This window comes from Brassica rapa, chromosome A03 (genome assembly GCF_000309985.2).
Source record: "Brassica rapa cultivar Chiifu-401-42 chromosome A03, CAAS_Brap_v3.01, whole genome shotgun sequence".
Taxonomy (NCBI): Eukaryota; Viridiplantae; Streptophyta; class Magnoliopsida; order Brassicales; family Brassicaceae; genus Brassica; species Brassica rapa.
The window spans coordinates 31,139,841-31,160,301 of record NC_024797.2 but is presented as its reverse complement, the minus strand read 5'-3'; the positions used below and the strand labels follow the sequence as shown (position 1 = coordinate 31,160,301).

Sequence of the window (20,461 nt, the reverse complement as noted above, 5' to 3'; positions counted from 1 at the left end):
TATATATATATATATATATATATATATATTGTATTGTTATCTGAAAAAATCTTTTAGTAAAAAGTTAAAAAACATAAAATATATAATTAAAAATATAGTGTGTAAATAACTTTTCGAAAATTTATGAAAATGTTTAAGCCCGCATCGCGGGCAAAACACCTAGTATAAATATATAACAAAACTAATATACTAATTCATATCCAACTTAGTTTATAACCCAAAAATCCGTGGTTTCGAAACGCGGATCAAAATCTAGGGTAACTCAAAACTAAGTCAAGATTATAACATGAAGTTCAGGAAATATTATAAAAACTAAAAATGATGGAAAAAAATAGTCTACAGTTCAAAGTTGCATACGTTACTAGCAAAAAAAAAATGGAAATATAAAAATTTCTGCTACGACACTCAAACATAACATCATAACTGCACTAATAGACAATTGGTTTTTATATGGTGATGGAAACACCAAGGTCTTCCATACTGCGGTCAAAATATCAAGGGCAAAAAATCAAATCGTCAAACTCATAGACAAAAACAGCAATGCACTAAGATCAGAAGCTTCGAAAGCTCAGGTTGTAATACAATATTTTGGTGATCTCTTTAAATCTTCAAACTCGGAAGACTACTTTACTATGCTCAGAGGTTTAACTCCAAGAGTCACAGAGAAAATGAATCATCAGTTAATCAAGAAGGTAACATCTGAAGAAATCAAAGAAGCAGTTTTCTCTATAAAACCGGACAGTGCACCAGGTGCTGATGGTATGTCTGGTTTCTTCTTTCAATCTTATTGGGATATTGTCGGTGAACAGCTAACGAAAGAAGTCTTGCATTTTTTTGATTCTGGTTCTATGCCTACTGAATGGAATTACACACAGTTAGTTCTGATTCCTAAGAAGATGAATGCAACTCTTATGTCTGATCTCCGACCGATAAGTCTTTGTTCTGTCATGTACAAAACAATCTTGAAGATTATTGCTTCCAGGCTTAAAGAGTTCCTTCCGGATATAGTTTCACCATCTCAATCTGCTTTTGTCTCAGACCGACTGATCTCCGACAATATCATCATGGCGCATGAAGCTATTCATAGTCTTAACACTCATGAGTTTGTCTCAAGCAACTTTATGGCAGCCAAGACTGATATGTCGAAAGCATTTGATCGGGTTGAATGGAATTATTTAAAGGCATTATTGCTTTCTCTTGGTTTTCACTCTATTTGGGTATCTTGGATTATGGCATGCGTCTCCTCTGTTCAGTACTCTGTTCTTATCAATGGGCAATCTCATGGTTTAATATCTCCACAAAGAGGTTTAAGACAAGGAGATCCCATCTCGCCTTTTTTATTTGTGCTCTGTGCTGAAGGTTTAACTTATTTACTCAACCAAGCTTCTGATGAAGGTCGTCTACATGGTATTCAATTCTCGAAAGAAGGCCCAGCTATTCATCATTTGTTTTTTTGCAGACGATAGTCTGTTTCTCTTCAAGGCAGACATTCTCCAATGTCAGGTTTTTCAAGAGATCCTACAAAAATATGAAAAGGCTACAGGGCAAGTCATCAACTTAGCAAAATCTTCTCACTTTCGTCAAGAATATTGACCCTGCGATGAAAATTCAGATTCAAACTTCACTTGGGATTTTGTCTGAAGGTGGAGCAGGTACTTACCTAGGTTTACCCGAATGTTTTAGTGGTTCGAAAGTTCAACTCCTAAACTACATTCAAGACAAATTGAAAGGAAGGATGTCTAGCTGGTATACTAAATTTCTTTCTCAAGCCGGGAAAGAGATTATTTTGAAGTCAGTAGCCCTTGCCATGCCCATTCATGCCATGACCTGTTTCAGGTTACCTAAAACGACTTGTAATAATCTCACCTCAGCAATGGCTAACTTCTGGTGGAACTCATCTGAAGACAAAGGGAAAATACATTGGCTCAGTTGGGACAAGCTATGTATCTCTAAAGACTTAGGAGGCATGGGGTTCAAAGATATTGAACTCTTCAATCAAGCTCTTCTTGCCAAACAAGCATGGAGAATTCTCTCATCTCCATCCTCTCTCCTTAGTAGATTTCTCAAAAGCAGGTATTTCCCTAATAATTCCTTCCAGCCTGCTCCATTAGGTTCTCGGCCATCTTATGCTTGGAGAAGTATTCTTTTTGGTAGAGAGTTATTGAGTAAAGGTCTCAGACACATGGTTGGAGATGGTAGTTCTTTATCTGTTTGGTCTTCTCCTTGGTTAGTTGATGGAGATCGAATGAGAATTCCTCTTATGAAGAACACATTGATCGATCTCAATATCAAAGTCAGCAGCTTAATTTTGGATGGTTCTCAAACGTGGAATCAAACCTTGTTAGATGATCTTTTTTATCCTCAAGATAAAGAAATCATTCTCAAAATCAAACCGGTTACTTCTTCATCAGATTTTTACATTTGGAACCATTCTCGTTCTGGAGATTACTCGGTGAAATCAGGTTACTGGCTAGCTGAAAAAGAGGCTAAAAAGGAAGCTTTTGTTCATGGGAACACTCTTCCTTCTCTGAATGGTATCAAGGATTACATATGGTCTCTTGACACGGAGCCAAAAATCAGAATTTTTCTATGGAAAGCAATTAGTGGAGCCTTGCCGGTTGCTGAAAAACTGTCTGAAAGGAACATTAAGCTTGATACAAGATGCCAAGTCTGTGGTCTAGAAGGAGAATCGGTGAATCATGTTCTCTTTACTTGTACTATTGCTAAGCAAACTTGGGCATTGAGTAACTTCCCCTCCCCGTTAAGTGGTTTTGATCCTGATTCAGTCTTCTCAAACATCTTCTATGTGCTAAAGACGAGGAAGAATCACCTCATTCCAGAAGAAATCAGAAGAGCAGGAGCTTGGATCTTGTGGGAATTATGGAAAAACAGAAACGCCTTCTTTTTTGAAGGGTCTTTAAATCTGGGGCCTCCTTTCATCAGCTCAATCTACAAAAGTGTAGACCATTGGTTTCTTATCAAGTCTATTGATAAACAAGAAAAACTCATTGACTTGGAAAATAAAAAGAAGAACATTTTTGGTTGGAAACCACCTCCTATCTCCTGGCTAAAATGTGATATTGGTTGTGCATGGGATAAGATCAGAAAGCAAAGTGGAGCCTCTTGGATACTTCGCAACAGAGAAGGTAAAGTTCTTCTTCATGGAAGAAGATCATTCACCAACATACAAAACAAACAAGATGCTTCTCTAGAAAGTTGGAAGTGGGCTATGGAATCTTTAAAAACACTTCAGTATGATTCTATCATCTTTTCAAGTGAAGATCATGATTTGATTGAAGCTATTTCTAAACCTCATGCTTGGCCTTCTCTTAAGTTCTACTCTTCACAGATTTTACCACTTTTGAATGAGTTCCAAGACCGGAAAGCTCAATTCAGCCCTCGACACAACATTAAGGGAGCCATGCTTATTGCGGAAAGTGTGATTAAAAAAGATCTCTTTCAATCTTACATTGGTAGAGGACATCCTTCTTGGCTTACTAATCTCTTTGTTTAAGTCAAAATATCTTCTATGTTTTATGGTTGTAATTGTTCCTTGTGTAACAATTCAGGATTATATATCTATAAAATTCTAGTGTTTAAAAAAAAAAAAACTGCACTAATAGACAACATAAAATTAAAAGACAAGCTCATGTAATTGACCTGCAGGTTCTCCTCCTAGTACTCACTCTGTTTACAAATCCTTTTCACGAACGATATGGATTATAACGGCGTAAACAAAACCCTCTTTGCGCTTAAGCTCACACAATATGCCGTCTCCTTTCTTCAACTTGTTCCTCTTGCATATGCGGTTCCACTTTTTGATACAAACGCGATTATCCTTCCATTTTGTTGTCTTCGCTTGTAGCTTCCCGTCCTTGTGATAGTCAGTGTAGTAAACCAACTTCTTGAACTTTAAGTCATAGTCTTTCACTAGTTGTGCACTAACCAACTGTAGTCACAAAGCAAAACAAATACGTTAATTAAGCAAATTCAAGTTTAAACGTTTTATATATTGCGATTCTTACCAGCTCATATGGCCTATTCTTCACGTTTGTCTCAAAGAACACATTCTTTGGATCAACCAAATATTTCTCCGGATCTTTGATCTTCTTGATCGTTACTGAAAACATTTGTATATAAGCATCACATTAACTAATGACCAATACTAGAATAAAAAGTAATTAAATTAAGCTTAACTAGAGTTAACCTCTCTCCCTCTTCTTTTTTGGCTGTGCCACAGTATTAGAACTCTCACTAAATGCATACAAGTCACCAGAAACTTCAGTATCATCACTGTCACTGTCTTCATTCGCTTCAGTATAATCACTGTCACTGTCTTCATTAGAAGACTCCACAACTTTCTCTTTCTTCTTTCCTGGAAAAACTCTCAACAAATTAAACAAGACTGGTCATGTGTTTGTCTATTTCAAGCAATAACATAAAACAACCAAAGTACTAATTAATGAAAAGAGTTAAACCTTTGTTTCGGCTTCCCGTGGTTGTTTTAGCCACAGTGGACTCAGAACAAGTCTCAGCCTCAGCCTCTTCAGACTCATCCTCATCTTCTACCACTTGCGACTTCCCTGAAAAAAAAAAATCAAATTATAAGAAAACAGCTTGTGTGTATAAAGCAGAAAAATGTGTTAAAACCTGACCTTTGTTCTTGCTGATTGTATTGGCCACCACGGATTCAGAACTAGTGTCTGAGTCTGTGCTGCTTAAAGACACAACACTGTCTTCTTTGACCTCTTCGACTTCAGTGACTGCTCTCATCTCCTTACATCCACCAAGGCCATAGATGCTGACCTCGAAAACGTTGGCTCCATTATACACAAAGGTCAGAAAGTCTCCGTCATTAAGAGAGTTGTCCGTAACAAATTTGGTCCATCCTTTTCCAAAGTAGACCTCATCTCTCTTCCTCTTCATCTCGACTTTCCAAAAACACCCACCAGTTCCTTGGAGAATGGCTGTTTTGGGTAAAATTCTCGGAAGTTCATGGGTGTAGGAAATGGGAATCAACTGGTGAAGACAAAAATGTTTAGCAAAAAAAAAAAAACTGTTAACTTAATGAGATAAACAAAGACACACACAGATATAGACTTTCAAAACCAATTTAGAAGTAAACCCTCTCTTTGTAACAGAGGGTATCCACAAACAGAAGTTTTTTGAACCTTTAATCAGCCAGATAAAATCTTATATATGGGCCTAAGTATATAGTAATCCAAAAGAAAAAAACAGGTATGTTTGTGATTAAAAAACATGTGGGGCTAGTATGTTTCTTTTGGACAACATCTGGGACTAGTACTTGTATATGCATCTATCATTTGAATCTCATGGTGATTAAAACTTTGATGAAACTATTTTTCATATAAGTAAATATCAAGGACTGGAAACTAGAATCTATATTAGACCTCTTTTAATCCATCTATATCCACACAAAACTTGAGCCAGACGTTTCTGACTGGTTCTGTTGCTTCCAACATTTGAATTGATGGAATACGGATAATATCTTACATTTTATATGAAGCGGTAAACACTGATCTATCAAAAGTAAATACTCTCTTCACTTGAAGTTTACATCTCAAAGGCATCAAGAGGCAAATACCAGAGATCTATGTATTAGAAGTCTAGTAGAAGGAAAAATAAGCCATAACTAGAGTTGTATAAAAACTATAAGAACATACAATAATTAGTCAGATATATAATGTTTGGTTCTCATGTTTGGTTCTCTCAAACAGAGAAAAACAGAGCAATGTCCCATTTGCTCCTACCATGGATTCTGAAAGAGATAGTTTATTCAGTGGAGTTCAGAATGAAGCAAAGAAGAAAACACCTGCTGCTCTGTCTAAGCTAAGAATAGAGAATAAGTTTCTTGGAGAAACTTGGATCTAACTCTGCAGATGAAGAGTGAAGTTGGTAGACAATAGTGTGGTTGTTTCACTTAAGACAGTTTGATAAGGTTTTGTTGTTAAGTCTAGTAACTAGCCTAGGGGTGATGCAGGAAAGTGTAGTTCTGCCAGCTGAACAACACACCTTATGTCGGTTAGTTAGACTGGTCTAAGATATTTAGACTGTTCCAGAGTTAAAGGCCTATTAAAGTCTAGTTCTCTGGTGAACTGAATAAACTAGCTCTCCTATTAGTATCTAGTTGTATTCTTTAGTATGTTTTACTCACTCTGATATTATAAACGCCTACTAATAGTCCAAACGTTAAAAAAAACATATATCATTGTTTTCAATCATCAAAGAATACAGAAATGCAGCAGTTTAGTTATTAAACATTGAGAATAAACTCAAGAAAGAATCTGTACTATTCTTTATAGAGAGTTTTCAAACATTTTATTATTTCCAACACAAAGCTGAGGAATAAGAACTGATTGTTCCTTTTGTGTTTCCTTGTATGTTTTTCAGGTGCTGCTACTACCATGGTTGGGATGCTTGATGATCCTCTGTAGTATCACAGTCCTTGCCCTTCTTAATCTCCAGCCGTTCTATCAGAACCCTGATGTTATCCAAGTCCTTAACCGCCACATACGTCCCTGCCTGCATCGAACTGATCACTTCTTTCTGTCCCTTGAGTGCATTCTCATAGTTCTTCCACAGGGAATCAACCCATTTCCCCATTGATCCCAGCGGTATAGCTGTAGCTGCAGCTAGAGCCGCAGCTACCGGAGGAGCCGCCATGCCCGCAGCCACGACCGAGCAGATGAGTACAGTGGCGAATGTAGCCACGAAGATGATGCTGGAGAGTTTTCTCCACGTGTGGATGGACTTGAGCTTCTTGTCAAGCTTGTTCTTGCGATGCTGCAGCTTCTCAAGCATCATCTTGAAGAAGTCTTCGTCGAAAGGTGACTCTGCCTCTTTGAAATTCTTCAGCTCTTCAAGTGTTTTCTCGTATCCATTCCCACCTGCGAATAAACACAAGATACGTTATTACCGCAAATAAAATCAATTAGTGTCTCAAATGTGTAATGAAAACTAGAATAATAGGATACAAGACAATAAAATACTCTCTACTTTTATCTTCAGATATATATTTTAGAAAAAAAAATATTTCACAAAAATAACATTGTAATATTTCTATGATTTTTGTTAGTTAATTGTAGAAAATTGAAAAAATTCAATTTTTGAATTTATTAAATTATTATTGGCTTAACTTTATTGAAAATTGATAGTTACAAACAAATAATGCGTTTATAAAACTATGTGCAAAATATTTTTAAAAAAATATTCTAACAGAACGGAGATAGTACTTTTAAATTTAAAGATTTTAGTTTGCTTTTATAAATCCATTAAAGACCCAAAGAAAATGAATTAAAAAATTGTTTAACATACCTTCAACGAGGCTCTCGTCTTCAAACTGCTGAAGAGAAACAAGAATCAAAAGCTGACTATCACGTGCTATTCTCAAACCTTTCTCCAAAGCAGCACAGAAGTCAAGAGTCTTCAAACTATTCTCAAAGTAATCTTCAACGAGCTCAAACAGTTCTTGATTCTTCCATATATCTTTCTTACAATCCAATATCACTTTCACCACTTCTTGATTCATCTCAAGCAAACACTCGGTCACTTCTTTGAGGGAATCGAACGAGAGCGCTCGAACCTCAACACCCGTAGCTAGCGTGCTTATCACGTGACTGGTCCTTGCCTGCATACACGTGTCAAAGACTGTAGCTCCGTGTCTGCTTTACAAGCAGCCTCGTATGATCTCAGCTCCGTTGTGTAGTGCATGCTTGCTGTTGTGGTGGTCTTAGACGATGATGTATCATGTGACTTCTTGCTTGTTTGGTTTCCCATCTTCTTTCTCTTGGAACTCAAATAATTATCTGAAAATATGAATAAAGAAGTTCTTTAACATGGAAACGAACGTATAAAGATTGAAGAATCTGTAAACTGAAACAAAAGGTTAGGTTTTAAAGGGAGATTAATGAAAGTTGTAAGAGAAATGATTAGTGTGAAAGAGGATAAACTTGGTCGGGCTTATCAGGAGAGAACAACAACAGAGAGAATTTTCCGGGAAAAAAGGAGAAAATAATTAAGAAAGAAGAAAGAAGAAGCTTGAAGAGAGTAAGAATGAGAATCGTTAAAGGAAATGAAAAATAGCTTGCACGCATGATGATGATGAGAATTAGGGCATTGTATAACGCGGGAAGCAAACGTTTACTCTCTCTCTCTCTCTCTCTCTCTCTCTCTCTCTCTCTCTCTCTCTCTCTCTCTCTCTCTCTCTACTTAGCAGCCTTCTTTCTTTTGCTTTTACATCATTACCTGCAATGTAAATATCACGCAATTTCTATTATACCAATCATGTACGGTATATTATGCGATGGTTGACAAAAGGTTACGTACTGATTTAGTTGTTCATGCTTTGGTCACAGACTCACAAACAGATATGTGATGCATCATTAACTCATTATCTCGTTAGTTTTAACTAGTATAATAATGCATACATAGTTTAATTATAATTGTTCTTCCGATAGGAAGATCTGGATTATGATGATTAAACTATAAATGGCCCTACGCGAACTGTTATGGGCGTTATTAAGCACGTACACGTTAAGTCTTGCACGTACACGTTATTTCAATGCAGCCAGGGCATGTAGATGTAGCCGCCACATACTTGTTTGTCTCTCGCTGGATATGTGTATACTAATAAATATTATATTTCAATATACAGTATACACTCCTCTACTAAATCCTAAACAACTTAAATATTAAATGAAAGAATGGTGCTTCAAATCATAGTCCACGGTTATGCTTAAGTAAAGATGCATGTAGTGGAAAAACTCTCAACAAATTAAACAAGACTGGTCATGTGTTTGTCTATTTCAAGCAATAACATAAAACAACCAAAGTACTAATTAATGAAAAGAGTTAAACCTTTGTTTCGGCTTCCCGTGGTTGTTTTAGCCACAGTGGACTCAGAACAAGTCTCAGCCTCAGCCTCTTCAGACTCATCCTCATCTTCTACCACTTGCGACTTCCCTGAAAAAAAAAAATCAAATTATAAGAAAACAGCTTGTGTGTATAAAGCAGAAAAATGTGTTAAAACCTGACCTTTGTTCTTGCTGATTGTATTGGCCACCACGGATTCAGAACTAGTGTCTGAGTCTGTGCTGCTTAAAGACACAACACTGTCTTCTTTGACCTCTTCGACTTCAGTGACTGCTCTCATCTCCTTACATCCACCAAGGCCATAGATGCTGACCTCGAAAACGTTGGCTCCATTATACACAAAGGTCAGAAAGTCTCCGTCATTAAGAGAGTTGTCCGTAACAAATTTGGTCCATCCTTTTCCAAAGTAGACCTCATCTCTCTTCCTCTTCATCTCGACTTTCCAAAAACACCCACCAGTTCCTTGGAGAATGGCTGTTTTGGGTAAAATTCTCGGAAGTTCATGGGTGTAGGAAATGGGAATCAACTGGTGAAGACAAAAATGTTTAGCAAAAAAAAAAAAACTGTTAACTTAATGAGATAAACAAAGACACACACAGATATAGACTTTCAAAACCAATTTAGAAGTAAACCCTCTCTTTGTAACAGAGGGTATCCACAAACAGAAGTTTTTTGAACCTTTAATCAGCCAGATAAAATCTTATATATGGGCCTAATAATGGTAAGCAGAGTTACAAGCTTCAAAAGTAAAAACATGGTAGCCAAGGAACAAATCTGAGTAAAACTATCATATTCAAGCATATCTACTCTCTAGTACCAAAAACTGATTTATATGTTAAATAACATCTTTACTTTCTCCAAACGTAAAAGTGAAACAACTTTTTACCACTCAAAACAGAGGAAAGCAAAGAGTAAGAAACAGAAAGCTTCAAAGGAAGATCAATATTCCAAAGTAGTTGCAGTCAAAGAAACCACAACTATATTAAAGGTAAGGGAGAGGAAACATTACCATGGAATCTGAGCTGTGATGGGAGATGAAAACTTTAAAGAAACGTGGGGGAGTATCGTCTTCAGCCATTGTTGGAGGATGCTGGAACCGTGTGAGTGAGAGAAGAGAGATTGAAAGAGAGATGAGAACAGAAGAATAGAGAGCGAGAGAGAGAGAGAGAGAGAGAGAGAGCAGTTTGACACCAAAACAGTTTTCAAAAGAGACCCATGAGTCTTGATATATTACGGTCAAAGAAAGTACTTGTGTGTGTATCTCTTTTCATCAGTTGATAACGTTACAATCAAACTGTACTTCCATCTCTTTCCTTTTCCTTTTGCTTAACCAGACGAGTTAGTTTAGTTCGGGACTTATTAGTTGGTTTCACTTTCTTTAGGCATTTGTTTTGGAGTCTTTGTTTTGGAGTATCTAGGTGAGATTTGTGTCGTGTCTTGTCTTGGTTTGGTCAAACTTTCCAAATTTGTTTTCGTTCGTACAGATTCAACCCAAGTTACCCAGCATACTATCCTACTTTTATCTCTTCTCTCTGGTTTTTCTAATTTAAAATCAACTTTTTTGCTTTTCTGTAATCCCTTATATATTAATTGAGGAACATTTGAAAAGATGTAACCTCAATTTTGTATTAATTAAAAGAGACTCCAATGCATAGGTGGCACTCAATTAGGTAGTCAATTACATTCAATTGAAAAATAAGTAGGTCCACATTCGATTTTTATATGTTGTTAGATACATAAGTTGGTCAAACTATATGATATAATGATATGATATGCTATTTTCTTTCCTTAAATAAAACCTACGGAATTACCATAAATGACTAATAAATATATGACAATTAATGATTTTAATAATAAAGATTTGATAACAATTTATATCTCCTCCATCATTTTTTGTTTAATTTTATATATTAAAATAAATTAAACAATCAAATTAGCTATAAAAGTAAAATTTAGATTTTTTCGTATATGTTATATTTTGAATTTTTAAAAACGACAATAAATGACTAAAACTATTAAAATTATTATGTTAAAAATTAATGATCAATGGTTTAACATTTTTATTATAAGAAGATACACATGATTTTAAAACCATATGAGTAAAAAATATCATTTAATAATAAAATATATATATATATATAGATTAAACGCTATATACCATAAGATTACATAAATATTTTAATATTAAAACTTTCAATGAATTTTCAAGAACATTTATAAATTATAAACTTATTAAAGATTTCAGATTGAAAATTTTGTTATCGATGATTTAAATATTTTGTTATAAAACGATATGAATGATCATAGAACCGTATGATTATAAATTCTTATATAATAAATAACTATACAAAATATACTATTCTTAGAAAAATAGGTTGTTTCATCTTAACTTATATTACACTTTTTATTAAACTAACTATTGAATTGATAAATAACGTACCAAAAAATGTTTTGCTCTTTTCTTAAATAAAAGCTACGAAATTACCTAATATGATTACGTATATGTGAAAATTAATTATTATAAATAATAAATATTTGATAACAATTTTTGTATCTTAGTTCTTTTTTTTAATTTTATATTATTAAAAGATATTAAAAAAATCACATTAAATATATAATAAAACCATTTATATTTTTTTTATGTGTTATATTTTGAATTTTTCAAAACGTCTATAAATTATTAGAAATTTGAAGATCCCACTCTGAAAATTTTGTGATCAATAGATTTTTTTTTGTCATAATAAGTTACAAATGATCATAAAATTGTATTAATATGAACTTTTATTTAATATTATAAGAAGATACACATGATTTTAAAACCATATGAGTAAAAAATATCATTTAATAATAAAACATATATATATATATAGATTAAATTATATACCATAAGATTACATAAATATTTTAATATTAAAACTTTCAATGAATTTTCAAAAACATTTATAAATTATAAACTTATTAAAGATTTCACATTGAAAATTTTGTTATAGATGATTTAAATATTCAGTTATAAAATGATATGAATGATCATAGAACTGTATGATTATAAATTCTCATTTAATAAATTACTATATAAAATATACTATTCTTAGAAAAATAGGTTGGTCCATCTTAACTTACATTATATTTTTTATAAACTAACTATTGAATTGATAAATAATCTACCAAATTTTTTTTTTGCACTTTCCTTAGTTAGAAGCTACGAAATTACCTAATATGATTAACGTATATATGAAAATTAATTATTATGAATAATAAATATTTGATAACAATTTTGGTATCTTAGTTCTTTTTTTTTAATTTTATATTATTGAAAGATATTAAAAATCACATTAAATATATAAGAAAAACATTTATATTTTTTCTTATATGTTATCTTTTGAATTTTTCAAGACGTCTATATATTATTAGAAATTTGAAGATTCTCACTTTGAAAATTTTGTGATCAATAGATTATTTTTTGTTATAATAAGTTACAAATGATCATAAAATATAACGCATATGAATTTTTATTTAATAAATATTCAAACTAAATAATATATATATATATATATATATATATATATATATATAAATACTAATGATTTAAAGCAACAAGATTGGCTGATCAATTTAGTCGTCCAGTTGAAATCGTTGAAAAGAACGTGAAAGACTAAAGTCAAAGTAAATATGAATTTAGAATAGTAGTTATATTTTACTAACCGAAATACCGAAAAAACCGAACCGAACCGAAACCAACCCGATATCCGGATTGAACACCCCTAATCCAAATGATGCCAAACTATTGTTTCATTCTCCAAAATATAATAAAAATAATAACTTAATCCCGCGCAAGGCGCGGGTCTTATCATAGTTTTATAAGTACTTTTGGTGCAGCTGCATGCCTTAGATGTATGCAAGTACTTTTTAGTATATTTATATATATATATATATATTGATGAACTATGTCAAAAGACTTACCATTTTAAGAAGAGTTATTTGCAATTTCTATGTTTTTTTTACGTGCCAGGGCAGTTGTTGCTACCGAAGTACTTTTTGTGTGAAAAGTCATGATTTACCTTTGAAAAAGGTAATCTGTGTTTTTGTTCTCGTTGGAACGACATTTAACTAGTTAGAATTTTAAATTTTAAAATAACTTGGTGGGCCCGTGTGGAGATAAGAACAAAAGTTATTATCGAGGCGTGAGGCGTATGAGTAAGTAACTTTTCGTAACTTTTACCGAGGTGAAGAGGAGAATAGCGACGGTGTCGGTTTCGTAGTGAATATTAGAAACAGTTAGTTCACTTAAAAGAAGCAGTGCATAACCGCGGCAGGCTTCCGTAGTGAATATTAGAAAATTGAGTAGTGATGTGTACATAGTAAAGAACGAGTGAATGTACGATGAACAAAGGTTTTTTTGGATTGGCATTCAACTCGTATAAATATTGAATATTTTTATGAAAAATACATATTTTGGGCTTGAAATTGAATTGATGCACTTGATGAAGATATAACGTTGTTTTTATTTATCTGCAAGGTGGTCATTCTATTTTACAATATTTACAAACATCACTTTAAACTTTTGAAACTGATCATAAGTCTCCGTGAACTGTAAAGATTCAAACTTTTAATTTCATCATAATAACACAATAATTTTTACTATGTATACAAACATTTGGCCATTGCACAGTCTCGTTACAGTTTTTAACATTTCACAATACAAAAAATAAGTAACTGCAGTTTCACATAGTTTCGTAAAAGTATCTAAGAGTTAGCAGTTTCTTTTGTGCTTATTAATATCAGAAATTGTAACTTAAAACATTGCTTTTTTTCTAACATTTGTGAAAACATATATAAATAGGATGACATCAAACTTTTTAAACATCACAACAATATATCAAAACAAATAGATTTTAAAATTGGTAAGTCTTAACTACTACTAAATTTCCAAAAATATGAAATCGGGTGTTTTGCTTGCAACTCTTCTAGTAATTTTTATGTCATGTAAGTTGATTTTCAGTGATAAATATAATATCATACTTTTTTAATTTCTTTAATATTTTAAATGAATATCTAACAGCTCTATATATGACTGAAGTTTTGTAGGTGCCTCAAATATTTTTGCAAAATCCTTTTCTGAAGATAAAACAGATATTTCAAGTCAAGCAGTTAGCCATCAACTTGATATCCAAATAAAAAAACCAAGTGCTTCATGGTGAAAAAATTAAACCTCATGCTGCCAATAATCCACTTGGATTTTTGTCAAGAATGTGAACATCATTGTATTAGAAAAAAGAGGTTTATGCTAGATTGTCGAAGTTGTGCTTGTTATTGTGATCATAGCAGATATAATCAGCGAATATGTACAGGGTGGCAAAGATTATGGTGCATTAATCACTAAGATGAATTTTGGAATTCCAATATAAAATAAAGAAACCATTATATTATTTACTATTAAATTTTAGTGTTTCTTACTTCACGTATTTGTTACGTTAACTAGCTTGTAGGTTATGTATGAGTGCAAATATATTTTAAAAACAAAAAATTGACATATCAAAACGGAATGATTGTACATAAGTTACGAATTTTTATTCAAAATTTACGGTGGAGATAGTATTGATTTGGTCGTTTAGACAAATAGTAATGCCTCAAAAAATTCATATGAAAACATTTTTAATAGTTAAAATAATGAAAGTCTAGAGCCTACAAGTCTAAACTCTTGTATAAGTTATATTTTTAAATCTAATAAAATAAATATATATTCTTTATATAGAAATTATGACACACCGCTAATCAAATTTTGGATTGATGGTACAAAAATTGATAATCATATGATGATCGTGAAGAGTAAATAAATCACCAATAATCAACAGATGATCCAAAATTAATGTCAAGACACCAAATGAAAGCATCTGACAAAAGCTATCAATACATGGTAATAAGTATTGAAATACTTGTCTATAAGGTCATAAAACGATTAAATTGCACTCAGTTGAAAGATGAAATTTGTCGAGTTTGACTACCGATTTAAGGCGCTTATCAGTGTTCAACATACCAGTCTTGAAACCGTCCCATAACCTTGACAATCAGTTGGAAATATATTTTTTTTTTCACAAAACATGTGGAATTGAAAACCTTGCCCATCAGATTCTCCTTGATTCCAACTGTCAAATAATGAACAGTCAATGCTGTTGAGTTTCTAGAACTGTATAGTTTCCAATGTAATTCTGAATCAAACAGAAAATCATCATTGACGAGCTAAATCTCTTTGATGGTTGAACATTTTGAAAGAAAAAAAGAAGCTTACAAAACATTTTAAACAAGATATAATACAACCAGAAATTTTCAAAACTAAAACGAATAAATTATAATTATTAAAATACAAGAAATCTCGTTTATTTCTTGGCAGAATCCAAAAGAAGTGAATAAAGATAAAAAAAATAAAGTTCAACAATTTTAACCCTAATCCGCAAAGGAGGCTGTAGAAAATGTTTTAGGTGAAGGAGCTGTGAAACGAGTACAAATATTGAACATTTTAATAGAAGATACATATTTTGAGGTTTCAAAGTGAGTCGTTGCACTTGATGAAGACATAACGTCGTTTTTACTGTCCTTCTATTATTCAATATTTAAAAACATCACTTTTTAAAATTTTGAAACTGATCATAAATCTCTGTGCCTATACATATTCAAACTATTAATTTCATTATATTAACACAATCATTTTTACTATATGTACATACAATTGGGCATTGCACAGTCTCTTTACAGTTTTTAACATTTCACCATACAAAAAAAAAGTAACTGCAGTTCCATCTAGTTTCGTAAAAGTATCTAAAAGTTAGCAGTTTCTTTTGTGGTTATTAATATCACAAACTGTAATTTAAAACATTGCTCTTTTGTAACATTTGTGAAAACATATATAAATAGGAGGGCATCAAACTTTTAAAACATCACAACAAATTATCAAAACAAATAGAATTTAAAATCGGTAATTCTTAACTACTACTAAATTTCCAAAATGATGAAATCTGGTGTTTTGTTTGCAACTCTTCTAGTAATTTTTATGTCATGTAAGTATATTTTCAGTGATAAATATAATATCATACATTTTCAAAAATTTTAATATTTTAAATGAATATTTGATAACTCTATATATGATTGAAAACTTTGTAGGTACCTCAAATATTTTTGCAAACCCGTTTTCTGAAGATAAAACAGATATTTCAAGTCAAGCACCTAGCCCTCAACTTGATATCCAAATAATAAATCAAGTGCTTCATGATGAAAAAATTAAACCTCATGCTGCCAGTGACCCATATGATTTTTGTGAAGAATGTGCACATCATTGTATTAGGAAAAGGAGGTTTATGCTAGATTGTCAAAATTTGGCTTGTTACTGTGATTATAGCAGATATAATCAGAGAATATGAACATGAGGCAAAGATTATGGTGCATTAATCATTAAGACGTATTTTGGAATTCAAATATAAAATAAAGAAACCATTATATTCATTTCTATTAAATTTTAGTGCTTTTTACTTCACATATTTGTTACGTTAACTAGCTTGTTGGATATGTATGGGTGCAAATATTTTGTAAAAACAAAAAAATCGACATATCAAAACGGAATGATTATACCAAAATCATGAGTTTTTATTCACAATTTACGGTGGATATAGTACTGATTTGGTCGTTTAGATAAATTGTAATGCCCCAAAATATTCGTAAGAAAACATCTTTATAGTTTAAATAATGAAGATCTAGAGCCTACAAGTTTGAACTCTTGTATAAGTTATATTTTAAAACTAATAAAATAAATATATATTCTTTATTAAAAAACTATAACTCACCGCTGATCAAATTTTGGATGGATGTTACAAAAACTGATAATCGTATGATGATCGTGAAGAGTAAATAAATCACCAATAATCAATAGACGACCAAAATTAATGTCAAGACACCAAATGAAAGCCTCTAACAAAAACTATCAAGACATGTTAATAAATCTTGAAATACTTGTATATAAAGTCATAGATCAGTCAAATTGCACTTTGATGAAAGATAAAATTTCTCGAGTCTGACTACCGAGTTATTATCGAGGCGTGAGGCGTGTGAGTAAGTAACTTTTCGTAACTTTTACCGAGGTGAAGAGGAGAATAGCGACGGCGTCGGTTTCGTAGTGAATATTAGAAACAGTTAGTTCACTTAAAAGAAGCAGTGCATAACCGCGGCAGGCTTCCGTAGTGAATATTAGAAAATTGAGTAGAGATGTGTACATGGTAAAGAACGAGTGAATGTACATGTAGTATGTGTATATGTTGACAAGAAACAACGATGAACAAAGGTTTTTTTGGATTGGCATTCAACTGTGCAGTTGCTGTAGTAAACTATGTACGTGACCATATAGTGTACATACTGAAAATGATGTGTACATGTGTACATGATAATCATCCTCAAGAGAGCCTTCTTGGGTGGTTACTGGGAAAGAGAAGTCCACACAAGAAAGTCCTTCCGTAGACGACAGTCCTTCAGCTTTCAATATATCCAATATTAGAAGGATCGTATTCTGATCTCGAGATCTCAAAAATCTGTTTAGTAGAAACAAGGTTAGTCCTCTTATTTGCAGAACAAAGAAAGCATTTGAAATGCAAAAAAAATCTTACTCGTCCAAGAAAATAAACAGCGGTTCTAGGAAGTGTATCGCGAAGTCTTTTGTAAGTAGCTTGAATGGCTGGTACTCTCCAGAGATCTGCAACGGTTTGTGCATTCTCTCGGCTTGATGCTGGAAAGATCTTGAGGTTTCCTTCCTCCTTTTCTTTCAGAAGCCAATCTGAAAAATGTTTAAGCCTTGGACTCATTGAGCTTACTGTTTTACAGCTGGTCTCACCTTCCGTATCAGCCTGGTTAGTGTCCATCTCTTCTTCGTGTGCCTCAAGGACCATTGTGAGATAAGCGTAGAGGTTTGTTTGGATTATGAACTTGATTTTTTCAAGCTCGTCTTTAGTGAATGGGACTTCATAAAGAGACCTTGCCTGAAACAAGAAAAAAGAAGTCAATTACCAGATTCTCTACTAGATATGTAAAACGTATAAATAGCTCACTTGTTTGTAAATGGTAGTGGCGCCACATTTCTCGTTACCAATCAGAAGAAGCCTGTTAAGCATTTTTGGGTTATATATGGGTTGTTCATCAGTTGGCTCTACTGCAGATGAAGTTTGAGGAAATGGTAGAGAGAGCACATCACAAGCAAGCCTACCTCTTTTCTGAGAAAAACATCCATAGTTGTATACGGTTTATGTTATGAAGAAAGCAAAGAAATGAATGAATAATTTACAATCCCTCATACCCTTATTTATCTTAACCTCACAACTCATATGTTGTAAAGAAGCAAGCCCATGTGCTCTAGAAATCATACCTTACTCCAGATGTTCCCCATGATACGGTTCTGACCTTCCTCTTGATAAGTTCCATCTGCATCGACCTAAAAATGAGGCTTTCCTTCACATTGCACCGCCGCCATCTACATCAAAAGCAAAGAGGCACTCAGTAACACATGATGAATTATAAGGAGAACAATAACACTAACTCTTTAAGGTACCTTGAGCATCATGAGCTCTGTCTTGGTTATTTCCCGGCTATTAATGAAAATCTCAGTGTCACCATTGATTGCTTTCTCCATGATGGCACCTCCAATGTTCATGTTATGACTAATAATCTGGCAAGGCTTCTCTCCTACCTTTAATATGTACATAGAAAGCCTATGATTCAGCTGAGTATTCAAGATATAAACCCTGACAAATGAATACAAATATACTTTGTTCTAAAAATCGGTCTAGGCAACACCTAAGTGTCCGCGCTTAGTCGGAAAATCAGACTTAAACGAAACGATTTTTCAGAACAATTTTTTAAAAAAATGTTCTTGACGCCTGTTTAATCAATAATCCGATATAAAGGGCCTAACTAACACCATTTATTGAACATTGCAAATATGTATACAAAGGAAGTTTTACCTTTCCCCAATAGCTAGCAAGCTTATCATACCAATAATCTCCAGGTTTAAGCTTCTTAGGTGGATACGGACAAGTCTGCAACCTGTCAAGCTCTTCCTCACTCAACGGCCTGCCATTAACAGAGATAAGCTGTGCATACAACTGATTCGCCTTGCAGGTGACCTCGTCATGCATGACTTTCTGAAGTTCTGAATCAGTGAGAAGATGCTTCAGCATTCTCGAACACTTTCCGAGACTCAATTCTATTGGACTCAGAGACTCTGTGACCAATGCAAACCTGACACCTTCTCCCTTCAGGCATCGCACCCATGGCTCTCCTCACACAGTTGGAACAGTACTTGGCTCGCAGACGATGCAGACTTCCTTCTCAGTAAACATGTTCCCCATCAGGCATCGGTAACACGACCCCTTTTTACCTTTCCTCTCAGCTCTAGGTATTGCAGCTACGCTGTTCTCATCGGTCATGTAAGAGCTTTCGTCACATTCATTAACGAATCTCACACGGTTTGCATTCACTTCACTGGTACAATCATCTATTGTATCCTCTCTTACTTCACCAGATGATGATGGGGACAGTGATAACTGTAAATCAACTGAACTTTTTATCTTCTTCTGCTAGATCCAACCTCTCTGATGGTGATGATGATGATGAGGAGCCAGAAACCACATGATGCGGCCTCAAAAAAACACTAGGACTAGCGTCAGGTGGCTTCTTGGTAACTGAAACGAGTGGTTGGACTACATGGTAAGAGAGACCACTAAACAACGAAGAAGACGAAAGGGGATGAGCTGTAGGAATCTCATCAACTTTGAGAGGGTTAGCTCGTGGGACATTAGCAATACTAGGGCCTGTGTACTCGTTAGCGAATGAGATATCAGTCTGGAAACTATAACTAAACTCTTCATCATCATCATTAGGGATTGGTAATAATGGTAAAGGTGAGAACTTGCTTAGAATAGTAGCCATCTTCTTACCAAAATTAGGACAAGAAACTCTAATTCCTAAACGTTCCTAAACCGGAAACTATTGAATTCACAGAGAGTATTAAGGTGAAAAGACGCGAATCGCGTGAGAAAGAAGAACCCATCTCCGGAAAGACATCGAATTGATTACATAAAAGAGTTATTCTTGGATGAACCTGTAGGTTCACTAACCAATAAGATTTCATTATTTCAAATTTGATATCTTTTAAAAAATGAAACAAAATATTGTCAAGTTATATTATATTTTTAAAATAAAAAGGTAAAAAAAGTAGTAGTTACAATTTTTTTTTAAATATTGTTAACGTCGTCAGCAAAACACTAAACCCTAAATCCTAATCCCTAAACCTTAAATCCGAAACCCTAAACCCTTGGGTAAATCCTAAACCCTTGGATAAATCATAAACTCTAAATCAAAAATAGTTAAAACTAAAATCCTAAACCCTTAAATGTTTTAGTGTTTAGTGTTTTTAATTTAGAGTTTATAATTTATCCAAGAGTTTAGGGTTTACCCAAGGGTTTAGGGTTTCGAATTTAGAGTTTAGTTTTTTTCTGATGATGTTAAAAATATTTTTTGTAATTACTATTATTATTAT

The 20,461-nt window shown here is 33.4% G+C and overlaps 2 protein-coding genes and 2 pseudogenes across 2 annotated transcripts; all 4 read right to left on the bottom strand.

Annotated features, from left to right (window-relative positions):
• Nucleotides 1-292: 292 nt before the first annotated feature.
• On the bottom strand, nucleotides 293-5,551 carry LOC103862346 (B3 domain-containing protein At4g34400). Its single transcript, XM_009140043.3, has 6 exons — nucleotides 4,656-5,551; nucleotides 4,479-4,583; nucleotides 4,208-4,375; nucleotides 4,026-4,120; nucleotides 3,612-3,949; nucleotides 293-423 (listed from the first exon to the last, which is right to left on the bottom strand). Exons 1-5 carry the CDS (start codon nucleotides 4,924-4,926, stop codon nucleotides 3,692-3,694), a joined length of 897 nt encoding a protein of 298 aa, XP_009138291.1. The 5' UTR covers nucleotides 4,927-5,551; the 3' UTR covers nucleotides 293-423; nucleotides 3,612-3,691.
• A 659-nt stretch (nucleotides 5,552-6,210) lies between these two features.
• Nucleotides 6,211-7,818, bottom strand: LOC103862345 (annotated as a pseudogene).
• On the bottom strand, nucleotides 7,737-10,609 carry LOC103862339 (B3 domain-containing protein At4g34400). Its single transcript, XM_009140037.3, has 4 exons — nucleotides 9,902-10,609; nucleotides 9,055-9,418; nucleotides 8,347-8,982; nucleotides 7,737-8,265 (listed from the first exon to the last, which is right to left on the bottom strand). Exons 1-3 carry the CDS (start codon nucleotides 9,968-9,970, stop codon nucleotides 8,855-8,857), a joined length of 561 nt encoding a protein of 186 aa, XP_009138285.1. The 5' UTR covers nucleotides 9,971-10,609; the 3' UTR covers nucleotides 7,737-8,265; nucleotides 8,347-8,854.
• A 6,509-nt stretch (nucleotides 10,610-17,118) lies between these two features.
• LOC103862340 lies at nucleotides 17,119-20,227 on the bottom strand (annotated as a pseudogene).
• Between the last annotated feature and the right edge of the window lie 234 nt (nucleotides 20,228-20,461).